The sequence below is a fragment of the Festucalex cinctus genome, chromosome 19 (assembly GCF_051991245.1).
Source record: "Festucalex cinctus isolate MCC-2025b chromosome 19, RoL_Fcin_1.0, whole genome shotgun sequence".
NCBI classification, from domain to species: domain Eukaryota; kingdom Metazoa; phylum Chordata; class Actinopteri; order Syngnathiformes; family Syngnathidae; genus Festucalex; species Festucalex cinctus.
Window position 1 is genome coordinate 18482269 of NC_135429.1, and position 18290 is coordinate 18500558.

Consider the following 18290-nt stretch of genomic DNA (forward strand, 5'->3'; position numbering starts at 1 on the left):
TGGAAGAGAGACAGACTGGCGCTGCGCTGACCTATTTATAGGCACCTGCTTAATTAGGGGCACTCTGCCCCCTTGTGGTAAGGGGCATCTATTCTGCCACAGTTATTTTAAGTTCTAAGTAGATTTTCCCACATAGGTTAGAAAATAACCCCGTTTTTACTGTGTGTCATCAATTTATAGTAACCTCTTTTTTTTAAAAATCGACTTGCATATCAGTTATTCTAACGATTTATTTACTAATAGCTCCGCCCACATCACCCTCCCCCCCAAAAAAGTTTTTCTTTCATTTGTTTTTTTTTTAAGTCCACTAAAGCCTGGTTCACACGGCAAGATTTTAACTCATTTGCTCCCAATAACGTGTAAATATGTTTTTTTTTTATGTTTTAAGTGTACCAAAAACGCATATATACGTTTTTGTTTTTTTTGTTTTTATGCTAGAGCATACAGAAGGCTTTGATGCAGCCTCTCAACTGCAAAGAACGGTTGCAGAAATGGTAGTTATTACACAAACGGCCAGCAGGTGGCAGCAGAGCAAAGGAGATCAACCAGGGCCATCTAGAGAAAAAGCTAAATTACAATTTTAAATAGATTTGTGAAAACTGATGAAACTTAGCTCTCTTCTAATGCTAATTTCAGCAAAACGGAAACATAGAAACATACTTTTTTTTCCTGATGAAAGAAGAGACTTTAATCTTTCTTTTGGTAGGTTCCATGTTTTTATAGCAATAGAACACAATATTCTGTGGGCCTTGCAAAATCAGTCAAAATCCAGTAAAACAGCGAACGGGATTGCTTCTGTGAAAATGGCTTGGAGTGAATGAGTTAAAATTATCGGCCAATTTCCAATCTTCGACAGACACCACACGTGAAAAATCACTGGAGTTACAGTACCGTGTGTGGTGTGCAGCTACACTACACTGTCACACACCACACACAAGCAGAGTTCATTCAAGAATGTGACGGGAAGTCTCGCAAAACCTCTCAAGATTTAACGTGGCTTCCGAGTCGTCAACATTAGTCGATCCTGGTTTTCAGCTGAAAAAGCGGCATAAAAAAAAAAGAAAAGAAAAAAAGAAAAGGTGTTTGCGTTGCTTCGGCTTCGCATATACTAAAAAAATAAAAGGTGTTGTTTAAAGGAGTATAAATGGGCACTGGCGAGACATGGCTTGCCCTCGCCGTGCTGGTGGCGCGGGTTCGCGTCCCACCCGGAGACCACGTTTATTCATGGAGAATATGTGTGCGTGTATAAAAAAAAAAAAAAAAAATACAAATAATTAATAAAAAAATAAATAAATAAATAACAAGAGTGTAATAGCATGACTTTCTTCTGCGTCATGACTGTTTTGATTTTGGATTCCCCACCTTACCGGCTCGCTTTCTGATTGGCTGCACGTCACTGTCAACCGGCTGCGCGGTGGTCTGTCCTCGGGGCACACCGCGCACACAGCGAAGTCGGGCCAAAACAATCCAACATGTTGAATATCCCCAATTTCAAGTCGGCGGTCCTTCCGAGTGCAGATATCAGGAGGCGTCAACACACACGGCAGGATTATCTGTTAAGATTATCGCTTGCGTGTCGGCGCGTCCTTACGATTGTCGGGAGGGGAAATTCGGGGCTAAAATCGGGCCAATTATCCTGTGTGAACTTGGGATGTAACGATAAGGTAGTAAAACTACCACAATATCGTCATCGTCATGTTCACAATATTTAAAAGAAACACATCTATTAAAAAAAAAAAGTCAGGTTGATTTCCATTTGTGCATTTCTAGCACCCTCTAGTGGCTAGTTTATTAGTCCAATTTAATTTTCATTAGCGATGTTTTGGCCCTGCGATTGGCTGGCAACCAGTCCAGGGTGTCCCCCACCTACTGCCCAGAGCCAGCTGAGATAGGCGCCAGCACCCCTTGTGAGGAATAAGCGGCCAAGAAAATGGATGGATGGTCCACATGTTCTTCAAATGTTTTTACATCTGTTCCAGGGTCACTCCTTCCACTGGTTTTTGAGGCATCTTCCTCGCTTGGGTCTTGATCCTGTGTTTCTTCTGTGCTGGGGTCTAGAACGACACAATAAAAGAACATTATACATGCAGACCCCCAACCAGTCCATGTTTCTAAAATGGTGCCTTTGTTCTTCACCTTTGTTTTGTTGGCCTGGGAAATATAATTGTATCTCACTTCTGTTTTTACTTATGCTAAAATGAGTTGCACATAGCCCAGCAACAAAATTGTGGCTGGTGAAAATGGATGGCTGCTGAGCAAAAAGTTAATGTCAAGCCCTGCTTGTGAGTTATGCGTTTATGCGGCCCCTTTGTAGAGAGGGAGTTAAAGGGATCGAAAGAGCACATCGTAAATGGGAGGTGTGCACATATAGCTACGTAGCTGGCTCAGTCTGAAGCTTTGAGTGTCCATCCATCCATCCATTTTCTTGACCGCTTATTCCTCACAAGGGTCGCGGGAGGTACTGGCGCCTATCTCAGCTGGCTCTGGGCAGTAGGCGGGGGACACCCTGGACTGGTTGCCAGCCAATCACAGGGCACACAGAGACGAACAACCATCCACACTCACACGCACACCTAGGGACAATTCGGAGCGCCCAATTAACCTGCCATGCATGTCTTTGGAATGTGGGAGGAGACCGGAGTACCCGGAGAAGACCCACGCGGGCACGGGGAGAACATGCAAACTCCACCCAGGAAGGTCCGAGCCTGGACTCGAACCGGAGGAGCTTTGAGTGTGTATCACTTAAATTACTTAATAAACATACAATAATTGTTAAATATTTTCCAATGCTGCCAATACTTAATACATAACACTGGGTTTCCCATACATAAATAAATTGTACATTGTCCGTTTTCTCAACTGGATTAGGACCATTTAGCACTGCTGAATCAACAAATGGCATCAATTTTTCTTAATAAGGTCAGGTTTCTTATGCTAATTTAATGTAGAAAAATGCAATCTTCTGATTAAATTGATTACCAGTAGATTTATGTGACATTATCTGTTGATTTTCATTAATATTTCTCATCCTAAAAAGGTTTAGGAAGGGTTAAAAAAAATCCTTTTAATAGGAAATACAAAGACAATCAATAAAAGAACTTTCACAAATGTAGTCATATGAAGGCAATCAATAAGAGACCATTTACAAATCCATACATACAAAGGCATTCAATAAAAGAGAACATTTACAAAAGCACTCATATAAAGACAATTAATAAAAGAGAACATTAACAAATGCTTTCCCCATTTGGGATTTGTAAATGTTCTCTTTTATTGATTGTGTTTGTATTTCCTATTAATTTTGGCACTCCCGTGACTCCATAGTACCCCGCCTTCTGCCCGAAGCCAGCTGGGATAGGCTACAGCACCCCCGTGACCCATGTGAGGAGTAAGCGGTTAACATGACTGTTACTAACTTTTAACATGCAACATTAAAAAATGGAAATATATTCTGTATATATATTAAAATTATGAAAAAATCCCATCCTGATGAGCTCAGTGAAATTGTTTTAATGTGCATTTTTTGTGCCTTTAGGAGGAACTGAATGGGCTTTTACGAAAGTGGAACTCACAGCAGACAAGCGAAGCTGCGAGAGACAAACTCCGATCTGTCCCGCCAACGGATATTGATCATTGCCTGAAGTTGTGTATGCCTAAAAGGGAGAACCCCCTTTCGAACCAGTTTATAATCTTCTCCATCGCATTATGACTGAAAATGGCAGGAATGCTCCAGTGGATGAAAAAGCAGCTGCAGTATTGTATAAAATGTTGAAAAATGAGATGCTGAGAAGAACATGACAGCCGACGAGATGACAACAGAAGAGGGAAGGCAAAAGCGCAGGAAAAAGAAAACAAAACACACATCAACAGTCTGAAAAAAACAAACAAACAAAAAAAAACACGCCATAACAAGACAAAGCATCACAAGTGACATACACACAGACCTCAGTTATGGCTTGGAAACAAGAGTTCGGTATCCATTAATATGCATTAAAATATACTAATTACATACGGGATATGTAAACTTATGAGCACTTATGAGTTCTCATGAGCATAACTGGATATATATCACCATTCACCACTAGATGGCAGACGTTGTGCATATTATGTTTCCATACACTGATAAAAATGACTTTTTGCCCTTGTAATATTACCTCGGTTTCATATTTATATTTACTTTTTTTTTTTTTTTTTTAATTATTCACATTTAATTAAAAACATTAGGTATACATCAGTGTGCTTCAACCTTACTCCAGTACAGAACTTGTGGGATGACATCAGAAAAGTTGTTTCTGAGGACAAACAAAGAAATGCAGCGAAATTAGAGAATGTTCCGGAAACTGTCCAGAAGCTGACTGACTCCGTGCAACACAAATGTGAAGCAGAAACAGTCCTTATAAATGTAAATATTTGATTCACAGAAAGCATAGTGTTCACTTTTCTTCATTTTCTCTAATGCTAAATTGTTTTCATTTAGTTTGATTTGCATATAATGTGCAGTGTCTTTAATTCACAGATAAATATATATATATATATATATATATATATATATATATATATATATATATATATATATATTGTCACCTGTTTTGACCATATTTGCATTATAAAATATGATGTGTTAATGTGCTTTGTTTTACCTTTTACTTTAATTTTCTTTCTTTTTTTCCTGTTTGGGTGCGTGCAGAAATGCTTGATCAGATTTAAATAACATGGTGACGTCAACCGCTCCCACACATCTGTTTCATTTAAATTGGATGAATGTTGGGTGACTAAAATTCAGCTAATGTTCTGAATTTACACAATGCTGTTATGTTGAACTTACTCAATATTATTACGTTGTATTTACTGAAAGTATGTTGAATTGACATTGTTAAATAAAAATGATCAATCTCAAATATATTGAATTTACTGAACACCATTAGGTTGAATTTATTTAACACTGCTTTTTTTTCTCGATTTACTAAAATGGTAGCGCTTTTCCAACTATTAAAGTAAAATCATGGCATATTAAGTTTCACTTTACACGTACTTGTTATTCACTTACTGATGGAGGAGCATCAGGAGCAACTGTGTGCTCAATATCTGTCTCAAGGAAACTTCATCGTGGTCACGCAAGAGTCAGCCATCAAACCAAACAAAATAAGTAAATGTGAAGCAAAACTTAACATGCCTTGATTTTGCTTTAATAGTTAAGCGCTAAGTTTGCATGTTCTCCCCGTGCCCGCGTGGGTCTTCTCCGGGTACTCCGGTCTCCTCCCACATTCCAAGGACATGCATGGCATGGCTTAAAATTGTCCCTAGGTGTGCTTGTGAGTGTGGATGGTTGTTCGTCTCTGTGTGCCCTGCGATTGGCTGGCAACTAGTCCAGGGTGTCCCCCGCCTAATGCCCAGAGCCAGCTGAGATAGGCGCCAGCAGCCCCTGCGACCCTTGTGAGGAATAAGCGGTCAAGAAAATGGATGGATGAATAACGATCAGGTGCGTTGGAAAAGGGAAACATCCCGAACTCAGGACCTCAAGGACCGAGTTTGGACACCACTGCTGTAGGGGGTGTAAATGAACCTGTTGTTGTTTTGTGGTGTTGCATTATTTTGTGCTATAGAGTTGTTTTGTTCCTTTGTGCCATTGCAGTATAGGTGCCGATTTTATTTTGGCAGAATAATCAATCAAAAATTCGCTGTGATTGTATGAAATTAATTCTTGATTAATCTAATCTTCAAGCATTTTCTGAACCGCTTGCTCCTCACAAGGGTCGCAGGAGCCTATCTCAGCTGGCAATGGGCACCAACCAATCGCAGGGCACACAGAGACGAACAACCATCCACGCTCACAAGCACACCTAGGGACAATTTAGAGCAACCAATCATCCTGCCATGCATGTCTTTGGAATGTGGGAGGAGACTGGAATACCCGGAGAAGACCCACGCAGGCACGGGGAGAACATGCATTGCATAACTCCACCCAGGAAGGCCGAAGCCTGGACTCGAACCCGAGTCCTCAGTACTGGGAGACAGATGTGCTAACCACTCACCCACCGTGCCACCCCCATCTTCAAGCAATTACACCAAATTCTGCAACTTGGCTCAATTTGCTGTCTAGAACATGAACTTAGCCATGAGAAGGGCTACTTCAACAAAGACCCTCAGTTCTGGCGTGGAAACGAGAGTTCCATACTACATTTTAATGTCCATTAAAAAAGCTTTCCAAAGTCACAATAAATACAATATACAGTAAATGTTTTATGTGTCAATTTTACTGTAAACGGTGAATGTACAATGATTTATTTTGTATATATGATGTATTTTGATAGCTATGTGAGCAAGTTAATTTCACTTTTAAAAGTGTTGAACTCATTTACTCCCAATAATGTATAAATACGTTTTTTTTTATGTTCTAAGTGTTTTTTTATGCTAGAGCAAACAAGGCTTTGATGCAGCCTCTCAACTGCAAAGAACAGTTGCAGAAATGGTAGTTATTACACAAACGACCAGCAGGTGGCAGCAGAGCAAAAGAGATCAACCAGAGCCATCTAGAAAAAAAAAAAGCTCAATTACATACAATTTTAAATAGATTTGCGAAAACTGATGAAACGTAGCTGTCTTCTAATGCTAATTCCATGCTTTTATAGCAATAGGACACAATATTCTGTGGGCCTTGCAAAATCAGTCAAAATCCAACAGCCGTTTTACAACAGCCGGGAGCTAACGGGACTGTTTCTGTGAAAATGGCTGGGAGTGAATGAGTTAAGTAAGTTTGTTGTTGGCTCGCTAATCAAAAAAACACATCTCGGGCTCTGTGCAGTTGGTCCAGTTTGGGCACCTCCTCCTTTACACACTAACTAAACATTACCTATTTGTAACTTGGAAGCAGTGATAATAAAGATAAAGACTGGAAATTTACCCTGTCACCTGAGAGGTGACAATTGGTTTCATTTCAAATAGACCTACTGGATGGTGGCAGTTCATGTTTATCATGGCCAACCGACATCTATTGGTTTATTTTTTGGGTAATCTTGCTTTTGGTCAGTTCTGTCATTACTTTTTTTTTTTTTTATTTGTATTTGTCTTAATTACAATGTTTATCCTATTCACTTAATAGAGTCAAGAGTTTGTTATATTGTTTCTGTAAGTCCATGATTCTAAAATAGTGCCTTCATTCTTCACCTTCCTGTTTTGTTGTCCTGGAAAATAGAATCATATCTAATTGTATCCCACTCCGTTCTACTTGTGCTAAAACGAGTTGCCCAAAGCCCAGCAACAAAATTGTGGCTGGTGAAAATGTATGGCTGGTGAGCAAAAAGTTAATGTCAAGCCCTGCTTGTGAGGTATGTGTTTATGCGGACACTTTAAAGAGAGGGAGTTAGCGATTAAAGGGATCGAAAGAGCATATTGTAAATGGGAGGTGTGCACATAGCTGCATGGCTGAAACGGGACTGAGTTCTGGTTCAGTCTGAAGCTTTGAAAGTACCTTTTAGTTAAGCATTGTTGTAAAACATTATTATATCAATTGTATAAAATGTATTTTCATGACTTTGGCAAAGACCAGCGGGCGCTTCTTGAGGTGGCAGCGGCGTTGCTGTCGGCCAACCAGACGACAGGTGAGGTCACGGTCCCGCTCGTCCCCCAACGACCGGCGCTGCAGAACTGCTGCCGAAATGGTTCTAAACAGCAGTTACAACAGAACGGCTCGGCCCCGAAAAGGTCCCGTGGACACACTAACATCCGGGAACAAAAATTGCCGCTTCGGTGTGGAACCGCTACGGTGGAAAAGCGCCATAATGATATTGCTCTAATCATATACCGACAGCTTGGAGCAAATTTGCACCTGATTTACCACACATAGCAACGTATTTGCGCCAAGAACATTGTAGTATAGTAACAGTTGCGAGAAAGATGACATTATCAGAAAGCAAGGTTGGACCGAGAGTAAGCGTTTATAGTGCCATTAACTCATTTGCTCCCAATAACGTGTAAATACGTTTTTTTATTTTATGTTTTAGGTGTCCCAAAGACGTATTTATACGTTTTTTTGTTTTTTTTTGTTTTTATTTTATGGTAGAGCATACAGAAGGCTTTGATGCAGCCTCTCATCTGCAAAGAACTGTTGAAGAAATGGTAATTATTACACAAACGGCCAGCAGGTGGCAGCAGAGCAAAGGAGATCAACCAGAGCCATATAGAAAAAAAGCTAAATTACTTACAATTTTGAATAGATTTGTGAAAACTGATGAAACTTAGCTCTCTTCTAATGCTAATTGTTGCAAAACGGAAACAGATAGAAACATACTTTTTTCCTGATGAAAGAAGAGACTTTAATCTTTCTTTTGAAAGGTTCCATGCTTTTATAGCAATAGAACACAATATTCTGTGGGCCTTGCAAAATCAGTCAAAATCCAGGAAAAACAGCTGGGAGCGAACGGGATTGTTCCTGTGAAAATGGCTGGGAGTGAAAGAGTTAAGCTGACAGAGCAGAGAAGACAACAACAACGGGATTCATTCATAAAGTACAAATTATTGGTGCGATCGTTTTCTATATGTATATTTTCAGAGGTTAGCGTGTGCGTACAGTATGCATCTGGCACGTAAAAATGATCATTTCTCTCTCTTTCTCTCTCTCTCTCTCTCTCTCTCTCTCTCTCTCTCTCTCTCTCATGGGCCATGCACCATGCCATGACTGCTGTCATGATCCCGGGATCGGGTTTGCGGCAGGTTAATACTTGAACGTTATTTGCGCCACACAAACTGTGGCTATTAGCGCTGGCGTTAGTGAATTAGACGCTGTATATCAATGAGTCTCATTTGCATTGGCGTGGGCATATTTTGCGTCAAATGTATGCAAATGACCTAATTTAAATAAGCGCAAATAACACCGGCGCACCGTGGTGCGATCTGGTTGGCAGGGCACTTAGTGACGGATTTCCCCATCTGCGTGTGGTTAGTGAATTAGGTTCTCCCGGATTGCTCCATTTTTACCGGATAAACCTTTAGTGAATATGCCTCTGAGTGTGTATCACTTAATTACTTACTCTATAATAAACATACAATAATTGTTAAATATATTCCGACACTGCCAATACTTACTCAGTACAAAACACTTGGTTGTTTTTTCAACTGGAGTAGGACTATTTTGGACTGCTGAATCAAAAAATGTTATCCATTTTTCTCAATCAGGTCTGGTATTTTTATGCTAATTTTATGTAGAAAAATCCCCCCAAAAAAGTGAGTTACCTTCGTCGTGTGGAGGTTGTTTGATTAGAAGACTGTCAGATATGATGCAATAACATACAGTCGTTTGCAAATTGTGCAGGAAAACGGTTGCCGTTAAAGTTGAGAGGATGTGCAGATATATGCGAGGACATTGAAACAGACTGTTTTACCGTGACCGGTAACTCACCATTTAGTTGACTTGAGTTTGTGATGCTAACTGGCCCCGAAGCTAACGAACGAGACGGCGTGCGCGTCGCTCTCGCGCAGCGGAGTAAACATGCATATTTGGGTTATTCATACCCGCGAGTAAAGTCTACAAGCAATCACGGCATGTTCTCGCTCTTCTGATTGACCAATCAAAGACATTCATGGCAAAATAACGTTGGAGGTTTGCCGGTTACATCAAAATAAATAAAAAATACAAAATACTACTACTACTACTACTACTACTACTACTATTAATAATAATAATAATAATAAAAATAATAATAATAATAATAATAATAATAATAATAATAATAATAATAATAATAATAATAAAGCCTATCTGCATGACTGTAGTTCAGCTCTGGTACTTGAGAAAAGGGAAAATGTTACAGTTGCAACCAGCCTACATGTAAATGTTATAGTTACAGTTTGTAACCAGCCTGCAGGTGTAATGTGTTATCCATCCATCCATCCATCCATCCATCCATCCATCCATAGAAACATATTCATGTTTCAAGTTCATGCATTTTCATAAGTATTATTTAAGTAACCGGTTGTCATTTTTATGTTAAGGCAGCAAAGGGGGGAAATAGGTACTAAAAGGTAACTGATACGTTACTTTTTGAGTAACTTAGTTACTTTGACAATACAATAATCAGTAAAGTAACTAGATTACTTTTTTGAGGAGTAATCAGGAATCACATTACTTTTTCAAGTAATCTGTGACAATACTGCAGAATGGTACATGACGCCTCATCGACCCATTTGATGGGTTGATGAGGGGTCATGTACCATCACATGGGTCTTTGGTGTGAGATGAGCAAAATGCCAACAATGAGATTGCAAACAGGCAGAGAGGTGCCCAAACAATTGCAAGGATAAAACATGCATGTGATACATCTGTTACAAGAGATTCTTCTGCATTATAAAAAGAGAAACTATCTGTCTCTGTCTATCCATCCAGCTGCCTCTTTCCCAGATTCTGAACGAGTTCTGAAATATGTACTCAAGGGTGATACGATACACTTGGTGCCAAGCATCCCTGGACAACCTCAAATAATTACGTGGACACGTGATGATGGCAGAGGTGTGGCATTCTTTGATCACTTGGGGGAGGTAAAGTTCCCTGAATACAAGAACAGGCTCACTCTGGACCACAAGACGGCAGAACTCACCATCAAAGATGCCACATATGAAGACAGTGGAAACTATGACTTGAAGTTGCAGATAAACAATAAGGATCATCATTTAAAGTACAAAATTGCGGTTATAGGTAAGTTTGTCTTTCCACCTATGCTTTGATTAACACAAAAACAGAATAGTGCAATCCATTGCTTTGGTTGAATTTGGGTTTATTATTAGTCATCAATGTCTGCATATTATTGTCTCAGACTTGTTGTTATATGCTATACTGTACAATATTGTACTTTGTATTTATATTAATGATGCTTTTATCCATCTGTCTCTGTCAATACATCCTGCCTCTTTCCCAGATTCTGAACGAGTTCTGAAATATGTACTCAAAGGTCAAGAGAAACACTTGGTGCCACCCATTTTTGGGCAACCCGATGTGATTGTATGGGTACGTGTTGATGTGGTCAGACATGTGGTTGTGTTGGGCCTCATGGGAGAGTTACTATCCCCTGAATACAAGAACAGAATCACTTTGGACCACAACACAGCAGAACTCACCATCAAAAATGCCACATATGAAGACAGTGGAAACTATGACTTGAAGTTGAAGATAAAGAATGAGCATCATCGTGTCAAGTATAGAATTGTGGTTATAGGTAAGTTCATGCTTCCTGCCATGCTTGGATTAACACCAAAACAATATTCTGCAATGTTTATTGTGCAATCACTGTCACTTTTGTTGAATTTGGGTTTAGTAAGAGAAAATAACATCTTGGCTTTTTCTCATGATGTGCTATTTCTTTGAGCGCGTCGTATTTTACACTCCAGTTCTATATGGAAGCCCAAAAGTGTCAAAATTCAATAAATAAAAAGGCCTCTTTGAAATAACTATCCTTTTGATAAATAACAGACAAAGATCTAAAGCAGCATTAAAACTAACAAAAGAACTTCAAACTATTATTTTTTTATTCATTCAAAACAATAGGATGTTACATGTTAATTTATGTACATACTGTATATATATATGTGCTTTCACATGGCATGCCATATTGGTGAAGTACTGTATTTGATTGCATTTGATGTCATCCATTTGAAATATTATTATTCATTATTAATTATTATTATTATTATTATTATATTATTATTATTATTATTATTATTATTATTATCATACAGTGGCACTCCTATGACTCAATGTAACGTTGCTTGAGTGTGTGTCCCCGCTCTTCTCCATTCCAGCTCCCATAATCAATCAAATACTACAAACTGGGAACAAAATCTTTCACACTCGACTTATTTTTTAAGGGAAGTGTCAAAAATGCGTCACCTGTCCATTCACAATCACAGTAAATGTTGCTTGTTTGTTTACAGACCAACTAACTGCCCCCAACATAACCTGTGTGATGAGCGGCGCAAACCAGGCGACGCTTGTGTGCTCAACAGACTCCCAACATCCTCATTTGTTGGAGTTTAAATGGAGCTCACATGGAAAGGAGCAACCTGGTCAAAATCTAACAATAACCCTGACGGGTGAATTTGATGATCGAGTTTATCGTTGTGACGTGAGCAACCCTCTGAGCAAGCAAACAGCCACATTCACCGCCAGCAAGTGCTTCAAGGGTAATCTTAATAATCCTTAGAAATCATGCAACTGGAAGATTCCAATGATGTTAGAACTTAATTAATGTACATTGAAATATCGGAATATGTTTGACTTTTGTACTTTTCTGCAGACGAGCCATCTGATGTTGAAAATGACATCCATACAGACAAAACTAGCAAACAAATTGTCGTCTTCACTTGCATCATCATCACCATCACCATCATCATCGCTTCCATCATTCAATGCTGGGAGTCAAGAAAAGAAGTTCGAGGTATTCACTATTCAGTACACACGAATACATTCGTCAGGCAATGACTTCATGCTTACTGTAGTTTGTTTTAATGTTTGATTTCTGAACGTGAACCACACATGCTCTTTTTGACCAATAAATGAAAACAAGACTCTTTGTTGTAGACCAAGCTAAAAAGATGACCGAGAAGATTTTAGGATGCCAGAGTAAAACAATAGAACGAGGTATGAGCAATCAACACTGGTTGTAGAGCTACAATGACTGAGTTTATTTCAAATATGGAATTAAGCTCAATGATTAATTATAATAAATCAGTGATAAATATTGTTGTGATTGTCCATGATAATGCTAACAGACACATTTTGTCTTTGTTCACAGAACCATTGAGAACAGATGAACACTTAACGCAGAAAATGAGTGACACACTGCAAATTGAAAAGTACGACATCAGGCATCCGAACGCTTTATGGCATCTGGATTCATGTGATAACCTGGAGCCGTTTGGTATTACGATTCATGGCTGCATTGATGGATTTACTCACCGCATATTGTGGCTGGAAGCTGAACCTGTCAATGGCGATCCTGAAGTCATTGCAAACTCCTTCATAAAGACGGTGGAAGATATTGGAGGGTGTCCACAGCGGCTGCGGGCTGACCCACGTATGGAGAACGGAAACGTCAAAAAAATGCAGATTTTCCTTCGCGATAATCATACAGACCGCTATGGAGGGGAACGAAGCTTCATTGATGCATGTAGCACGACCGATCAACAGATGCAGTCCTGGTTGCTGATCCCATGTGAACGCAGTGTTGAGAAGTGGACAAACGTTTTTGTGAATCTCAGACTAGATGGACATTTCACAGGGAGTGACTTGGACAAGACGCTCATCCAGTTCTGCTTTCTCAAACTCATCAAGGTAAATGGCAAATATATCATTCAAATATGTACAGTATATGACATAGATATTTTAAAATTATCGTACTTTTACCAACTTTAGACATGCACTAAAACATGAACAATACACTGTACATATTTGAACGATACTAATAGTGTTGTTCCGATACCGTTGTTTGGCCCCCCGATACCGATTCCGATACCCAGCTTTGCAGTATCGGCCGATACATACCGATACCTAAGGTTATTTTTTTCCTCAACATGGGAAGAAAAAAAAAAAAAAAAAAAAAAAAAAAAAAAAAAAAAAAGCTGTCCTGCCATTGGTTCAGAGCATTCAAGGGCCAATACGATATCTTAGATCGGCATGCAGTGAACATGTCACATATCAGTTAATGTCATGCACGAGCAAGACACAAAATGCTGCATCCAAAATCTTATATTAGCATTGGAATAAATGGTATCGGTATGTTACTTGTGAATAGTCACCGATACCGCTGTTTTAATGCAGTATCGGCGCCTTTGCCGATAGCAGTATCGGTATCGGAACAACACTACTTACTAAACTATGATATTGCCGAGTAGGGTTGGGCATTGATAAACGTATACCGAGTGGAACAGGCACAAACATTCCAATACTGCTGGAATCGCTCAGATTTATAAATGTCATTGCTAAATTTTAATGAGCAGTCTTCTGCTCTGTGTAACGCATCATAAAAAAAAAAATAAAAAAAATGTGCAAAGGAGGTTACACTTCAAATATAATAAAAACACCTCCAGATTCCTTCCTGCCTTACTTGGGCTGCAACTCCTCAGCCTCGTACCACACGAGTGAGTCATAATTGGGGAGGTAAAATAAAGAAGTTAAGTTGAAACTGTGCAGGTTAGTACAAATGTAAATGGACAGATGAACTGAATGAACAGATGAATGCATTTTTTATGGATTGGAATTGAGAATCGTTCGGAACCCGAGTCGAATCAAGGAATCGAAACAAAAACCGTCCAAATTCAAATGATGCCCAACCCTACTGATGAGTGAAGTGAAATTGTTTTAATATGGCTTTTTTTTTTTTTTTTTTTTTTTAGGATAACCTGAGTGGGCTTATAAAATACTGGAACTCATTGCAGACGAGCTGTAAAGCTGAAAAGGACAAACTACAAGTTCCGAGATGTATCAATGTTTGCCAGACGTTACGTATCCCTGAAATGTGGAACCCCTGTAATGAACATTGCAGGCACATCATGACTGAAAATGGCTGGAACTATCCAATGGATGAAGAAGCAGCTGTAGATTTGTTCAAAAAAATGAAAAATGAGATGCTGAAAAAAATGTAAGCAATGACAATAGAATAGGGACAACACGGGAGGAGAGAGACAACAAAACACAACCAACCTGGTAAACTATTCAGTAAAGGTTAGAAGTCTGAACACAAAAACATCACAAAAGCACCACACTTGAAATCTTTCAGAAAGATTGAAATGTTGCTGCCCATACGTCAGAAGAGAAAGCATCCCTTAAGGTTCTTGCAAAGGTAAAAGTGTTCATAAAATGAATCCCATAAGCTCAAGTGCATAGAGCCTACTCGATACCTCAAAAGCTTAATTATTTTTTCAATTATTTTTTTTTAAATTGTTTGATAAAAGACATATTACATTCAATCTGTCATCTGCCTGGCTCTATCAAATGAGTTTTCAGTTTTATATGATTAGTTATGTTACCCTTTACTGAATGTGCAATATATTGCATATAGTAAAATAATGACAATCTTGTGTTAATTTACTTAGTGTGAAGGGTGAGCCTGGTGAGTGAACACAAAGCTACAGTTTTACTCTGTTGTATTGTATGAAGCGTAGTGATGTGCTTCTCGGGTCGAATCCCTGAAGCGTGTGCCGAGTAATGTAGATGAGTGGTTCATGAACGGCGATTCAATGCGTGTGTCGATGACGTACGTGATGACGTTTGAAGCCCCGCGAAGCGGGTGTACCACGTGACTGATTCAGGAAATGATTCGCTAGGTTTGAGTGTAGTTCGAAATAAAAGCGGCAAAGAAAAGCTATGGATTCCCCTTCACTTTTTGTGTTTTCGGGTCCCTTACTGCGGTACTTCTTTGCATTTTGCATTCGATTTGACCGACGACGACGAGCTTCTTTTTTTGCGATGGAGTTCAAGGAACCAGCAAGAAAGAGAAGAAAATATCCCCAGAGTTGAAAATCCCCTTCAGTACTGGGAATCACAGAAATATGCGCTTCCAAGTTTATACAAACTTGCTGTCTCATATCTATGCACCCCTGCTTCATCAGTACCATGTGAAAGAGTTTTTTCAAAAGCAGGTGAAATTCTATGCACAAAAAGAAACCGCCTGAGTCCAAAAACTTTGGAAAAAATATTGTTTTTAAATAAAAATGAATAAGCACTTTATTTTACCTCATTTTTTCACATTTTCACTTGTTGCATAAGCACAAACATAGACAAAGTAACACAGAACAATTCATGTTAAAACACTCTTCAAATATATATTCTTTTGTATTTCGAGCATGATTTGCACCCCACCATTTTATTGCATGCACCAAGCATGTTATACATTTTCTGTCCACATGATGGCGTAGTCGAGGAAATGAATCATCTTGAAGCCCCTACGTGTGTGTGAAGCATTTCACTGCAGGGCTTCATTGCTTTACGGGGCTTCATTTTGCCATCACTAATTAAAGCTTGTTCACGCCTGCCCAGCCCTTGCACAAGGCGGACAGCCAACGCCCTACCTGCAGGAAGCGCCGCGCACCCACACGGACACCAGGCAACAGTAACCAAGCAGTACTAGAGTAAGCTTCTAAAATCGTGAATGGGCCAAGTCGATAAAAGCATGCATACCTTCACTTAGGGTTCACGCCACTCGCACACAGACCACGCCAGCTCCGTAAAGGAGGAAAAGGAAGTGGAAGATAGACGAAGTCACTGCTATTTATAGGCACCTGCCTAATTAGAGACACTCTGCCCCCTTGTGGTAGTTAACGTATCTCTATTCCGCCACACTAGCAAACTAATTTCCTCATTCTTCAGCCTCATGATCTGAAGAACACTTCTGGCATATGAAAACAGAGTTGCCAGAGGTGCATTTTTCATTGGCCCATTCCTTGCATATGTGACAACAAACCCCAAAATGAATGAGACAAGTTGCACCAAACTAATACTTGCTCTAGTTAAGAAACTTTGATTTGTTTGTTTGTTTAGTTTTACAATTATTATAATATTGTTCGAGGGAACACTGTTCACAAAATTAATCTAAAATGCTCAACCTTGACTACAAAACACGTACGTTCAACTGATCTATTAGGAAAGAGGCATTGCAAATGTTTTGAACAAAATGTTTGCCTGCTATTTTCAAATGGTGAGTACTTTTTTTTTAAACTTAAGTCAACTCACTTTAACTTAACTTGCTTTTACTTAAATGATTAGCACGTTTCGAATTGTGTGTAATAAAAGACTAAAATCAACGTAATCTCCTGTTTGAGAAAATTCCTTGTAAAGCATCCAAAAGGACTAAACTGTGATATTCTTTTGATTATTTTATTTAGGTGGAAATCATTTCATTTCAGTGATAATTGTATGATTATTATGTTTTCTGAAGTCTCCATCTTTATGCCCAGGGGCGGACTGGCCATCAGGAATTTCGATAGTTTACCAAACAACCGGTCTTTTTTCGGGCCTGTCACCCTCAACATTATGCCTTTGTATCACCCTCCATACTCACTGTGACAGAAATGCCCAAAATGTATGGCCTGCCCCAAGACAATGTGGAAAAAAATGTTTGGGCCTGCGTCAGACTTTGAAAATGTTTGGGCCTGGTGACCCAGGCTATTGAAATGAATGGTGTGGGACTTTGAAAATTTTTGGACAAGTGTGGGACTTTGAAAATTTTCGGACAGGCGTGGGACTTTGAAAATGTTTGGGCCTGCGTCAGACTTTGAAAATTTACGGAGAGGCGTCAGACTTTGAAAATTTTCGGACAAGTGTGGGACTTTGAAAATTTTCGGACAGGCGTGGGACTTTGAAAATGTTTGGGCCTGCGTCAGACTGAAAATTTTCGGAGGCGTCAGACTTTGAAAATTTTCGGACAGGCGTGGGACATGGAAAATTTCGGAGAGGCGTCAGACTTTGAAAATGTTTGGTCCTGCGTCAGACTTTGAAAATTTTCGGGCAGGCATCAGATTTAGAAAAAATTCTGGCCAGCATGGGAATTTGAAAAAATTCTGGCCAGCATGGGAATTTGAAAAAATTCTGGCCAGCATGGGACTTAGAAAAAATTCTGGCCAGCATGGGACTTTGAAAATTTTCAGCCAGGCATCAGATTTAGAAAAAATTCTGGCCAGCATGGGACTTTGAAAATTTTCAGCGAGGCATCAGACTTAGAAAAAATTCTGGCCAGCATGGGACTTTGAAAAAATTCTTGCCAGCATGGGACTTTGAAAAAATTCTGGCCAGCATGGGACTTTGAAAAAATTCTAGCCAGCATGGGACTTAGAAAAAATTCTAGCCAGCATGGGACTTAGAAAAAATTCTGGCCAGCATGGGACTTTGAAAAAATTCTGGCCAGCATGGGACTTTGAAAAAATTCTGGCCAGCATGGGACTTTGAAAATTTTTGGCCAGGCGTCAGACTTTGAAAATATTCTGGCCAGCATGGGACTTAGAAAAAAATCTGGCCAGCATGGGACTTTGAAAATTTTCGGCCAGGCGTCAGACTTAGAAAAAATTCTGGCCAGCATGGGACTTTGAAATATTTCAGCCAGGCATCAGACTTAGAAAAAATTCTGGCCAGCATGGGACTTAGAAAAAATTCTGGCCAGCATGGGACTTAGAAAAAATTCTGGCCAGCATGGGACTTTGAAAATTTTCAGCCAGGCATCAGATTTAGAAAAAATTCTGGCCAGCATGGGACTTTGAAAATTTTCAGCGAGGCATCAGACTTAGAAAAAATTCTGGCCAGCATGGGACTTTGA

General features: G+C 39.4%; 1 protein-coding gene across 1 annotated transcript; it reads left to right on the forward strand.

Moving 5' to 3' along the window:
• Positions 1-10231: 10231 nt before the first annotated feature.
• Positions 10232-15899, forward strand: LOC144007626 (uncharacterized). Its single transcript, XM_077507425.1, has 7 exons — positions 10232-10687; positions 10908-11204; positions 11920-12168; positions 12282-12422; positions 12566-12625; positions 12780-13318; positions 14380-15899. The coding sequence occupies exons 1-7, from the start codon at positions 10300-10302 to the stop codon at positions 14626-14628; spliced, it is 1923 nt and encodes a 640-aa protein (XP_077363551.1). The 5' UTR covers positions 10232-10299; the 3' UTR covers positions 14629-15899.
• The last annotated feature ends 2391 nt before the right edge of the window (positions 15900-18290 follow it).

Bases quoted from the DNA above. Each gene is read 5' to 3' on its own strand.
- LOC144007626 (XM_077507425.1), top strand. From the start codon at position 10,300: ATGCATGTGATACATCTGTTACAAGAGATTCTTCTGCATTATAAAAAG. The intron at 11,205-11,919 runs GTAAGTTCATGC...GTTTGTTTACAG, and splicing joins GTATAGAATTGTGGTTATAG to ACCAACTAACTGCCCCCAAC. The intron at 12,423-12,565 runs GTATTCACTATT...TCTTTGTTGTAG, and splicing joins GTCAAGAAAAGAAGTTCGAG to ACCAAGCTAAAAAGATGACC.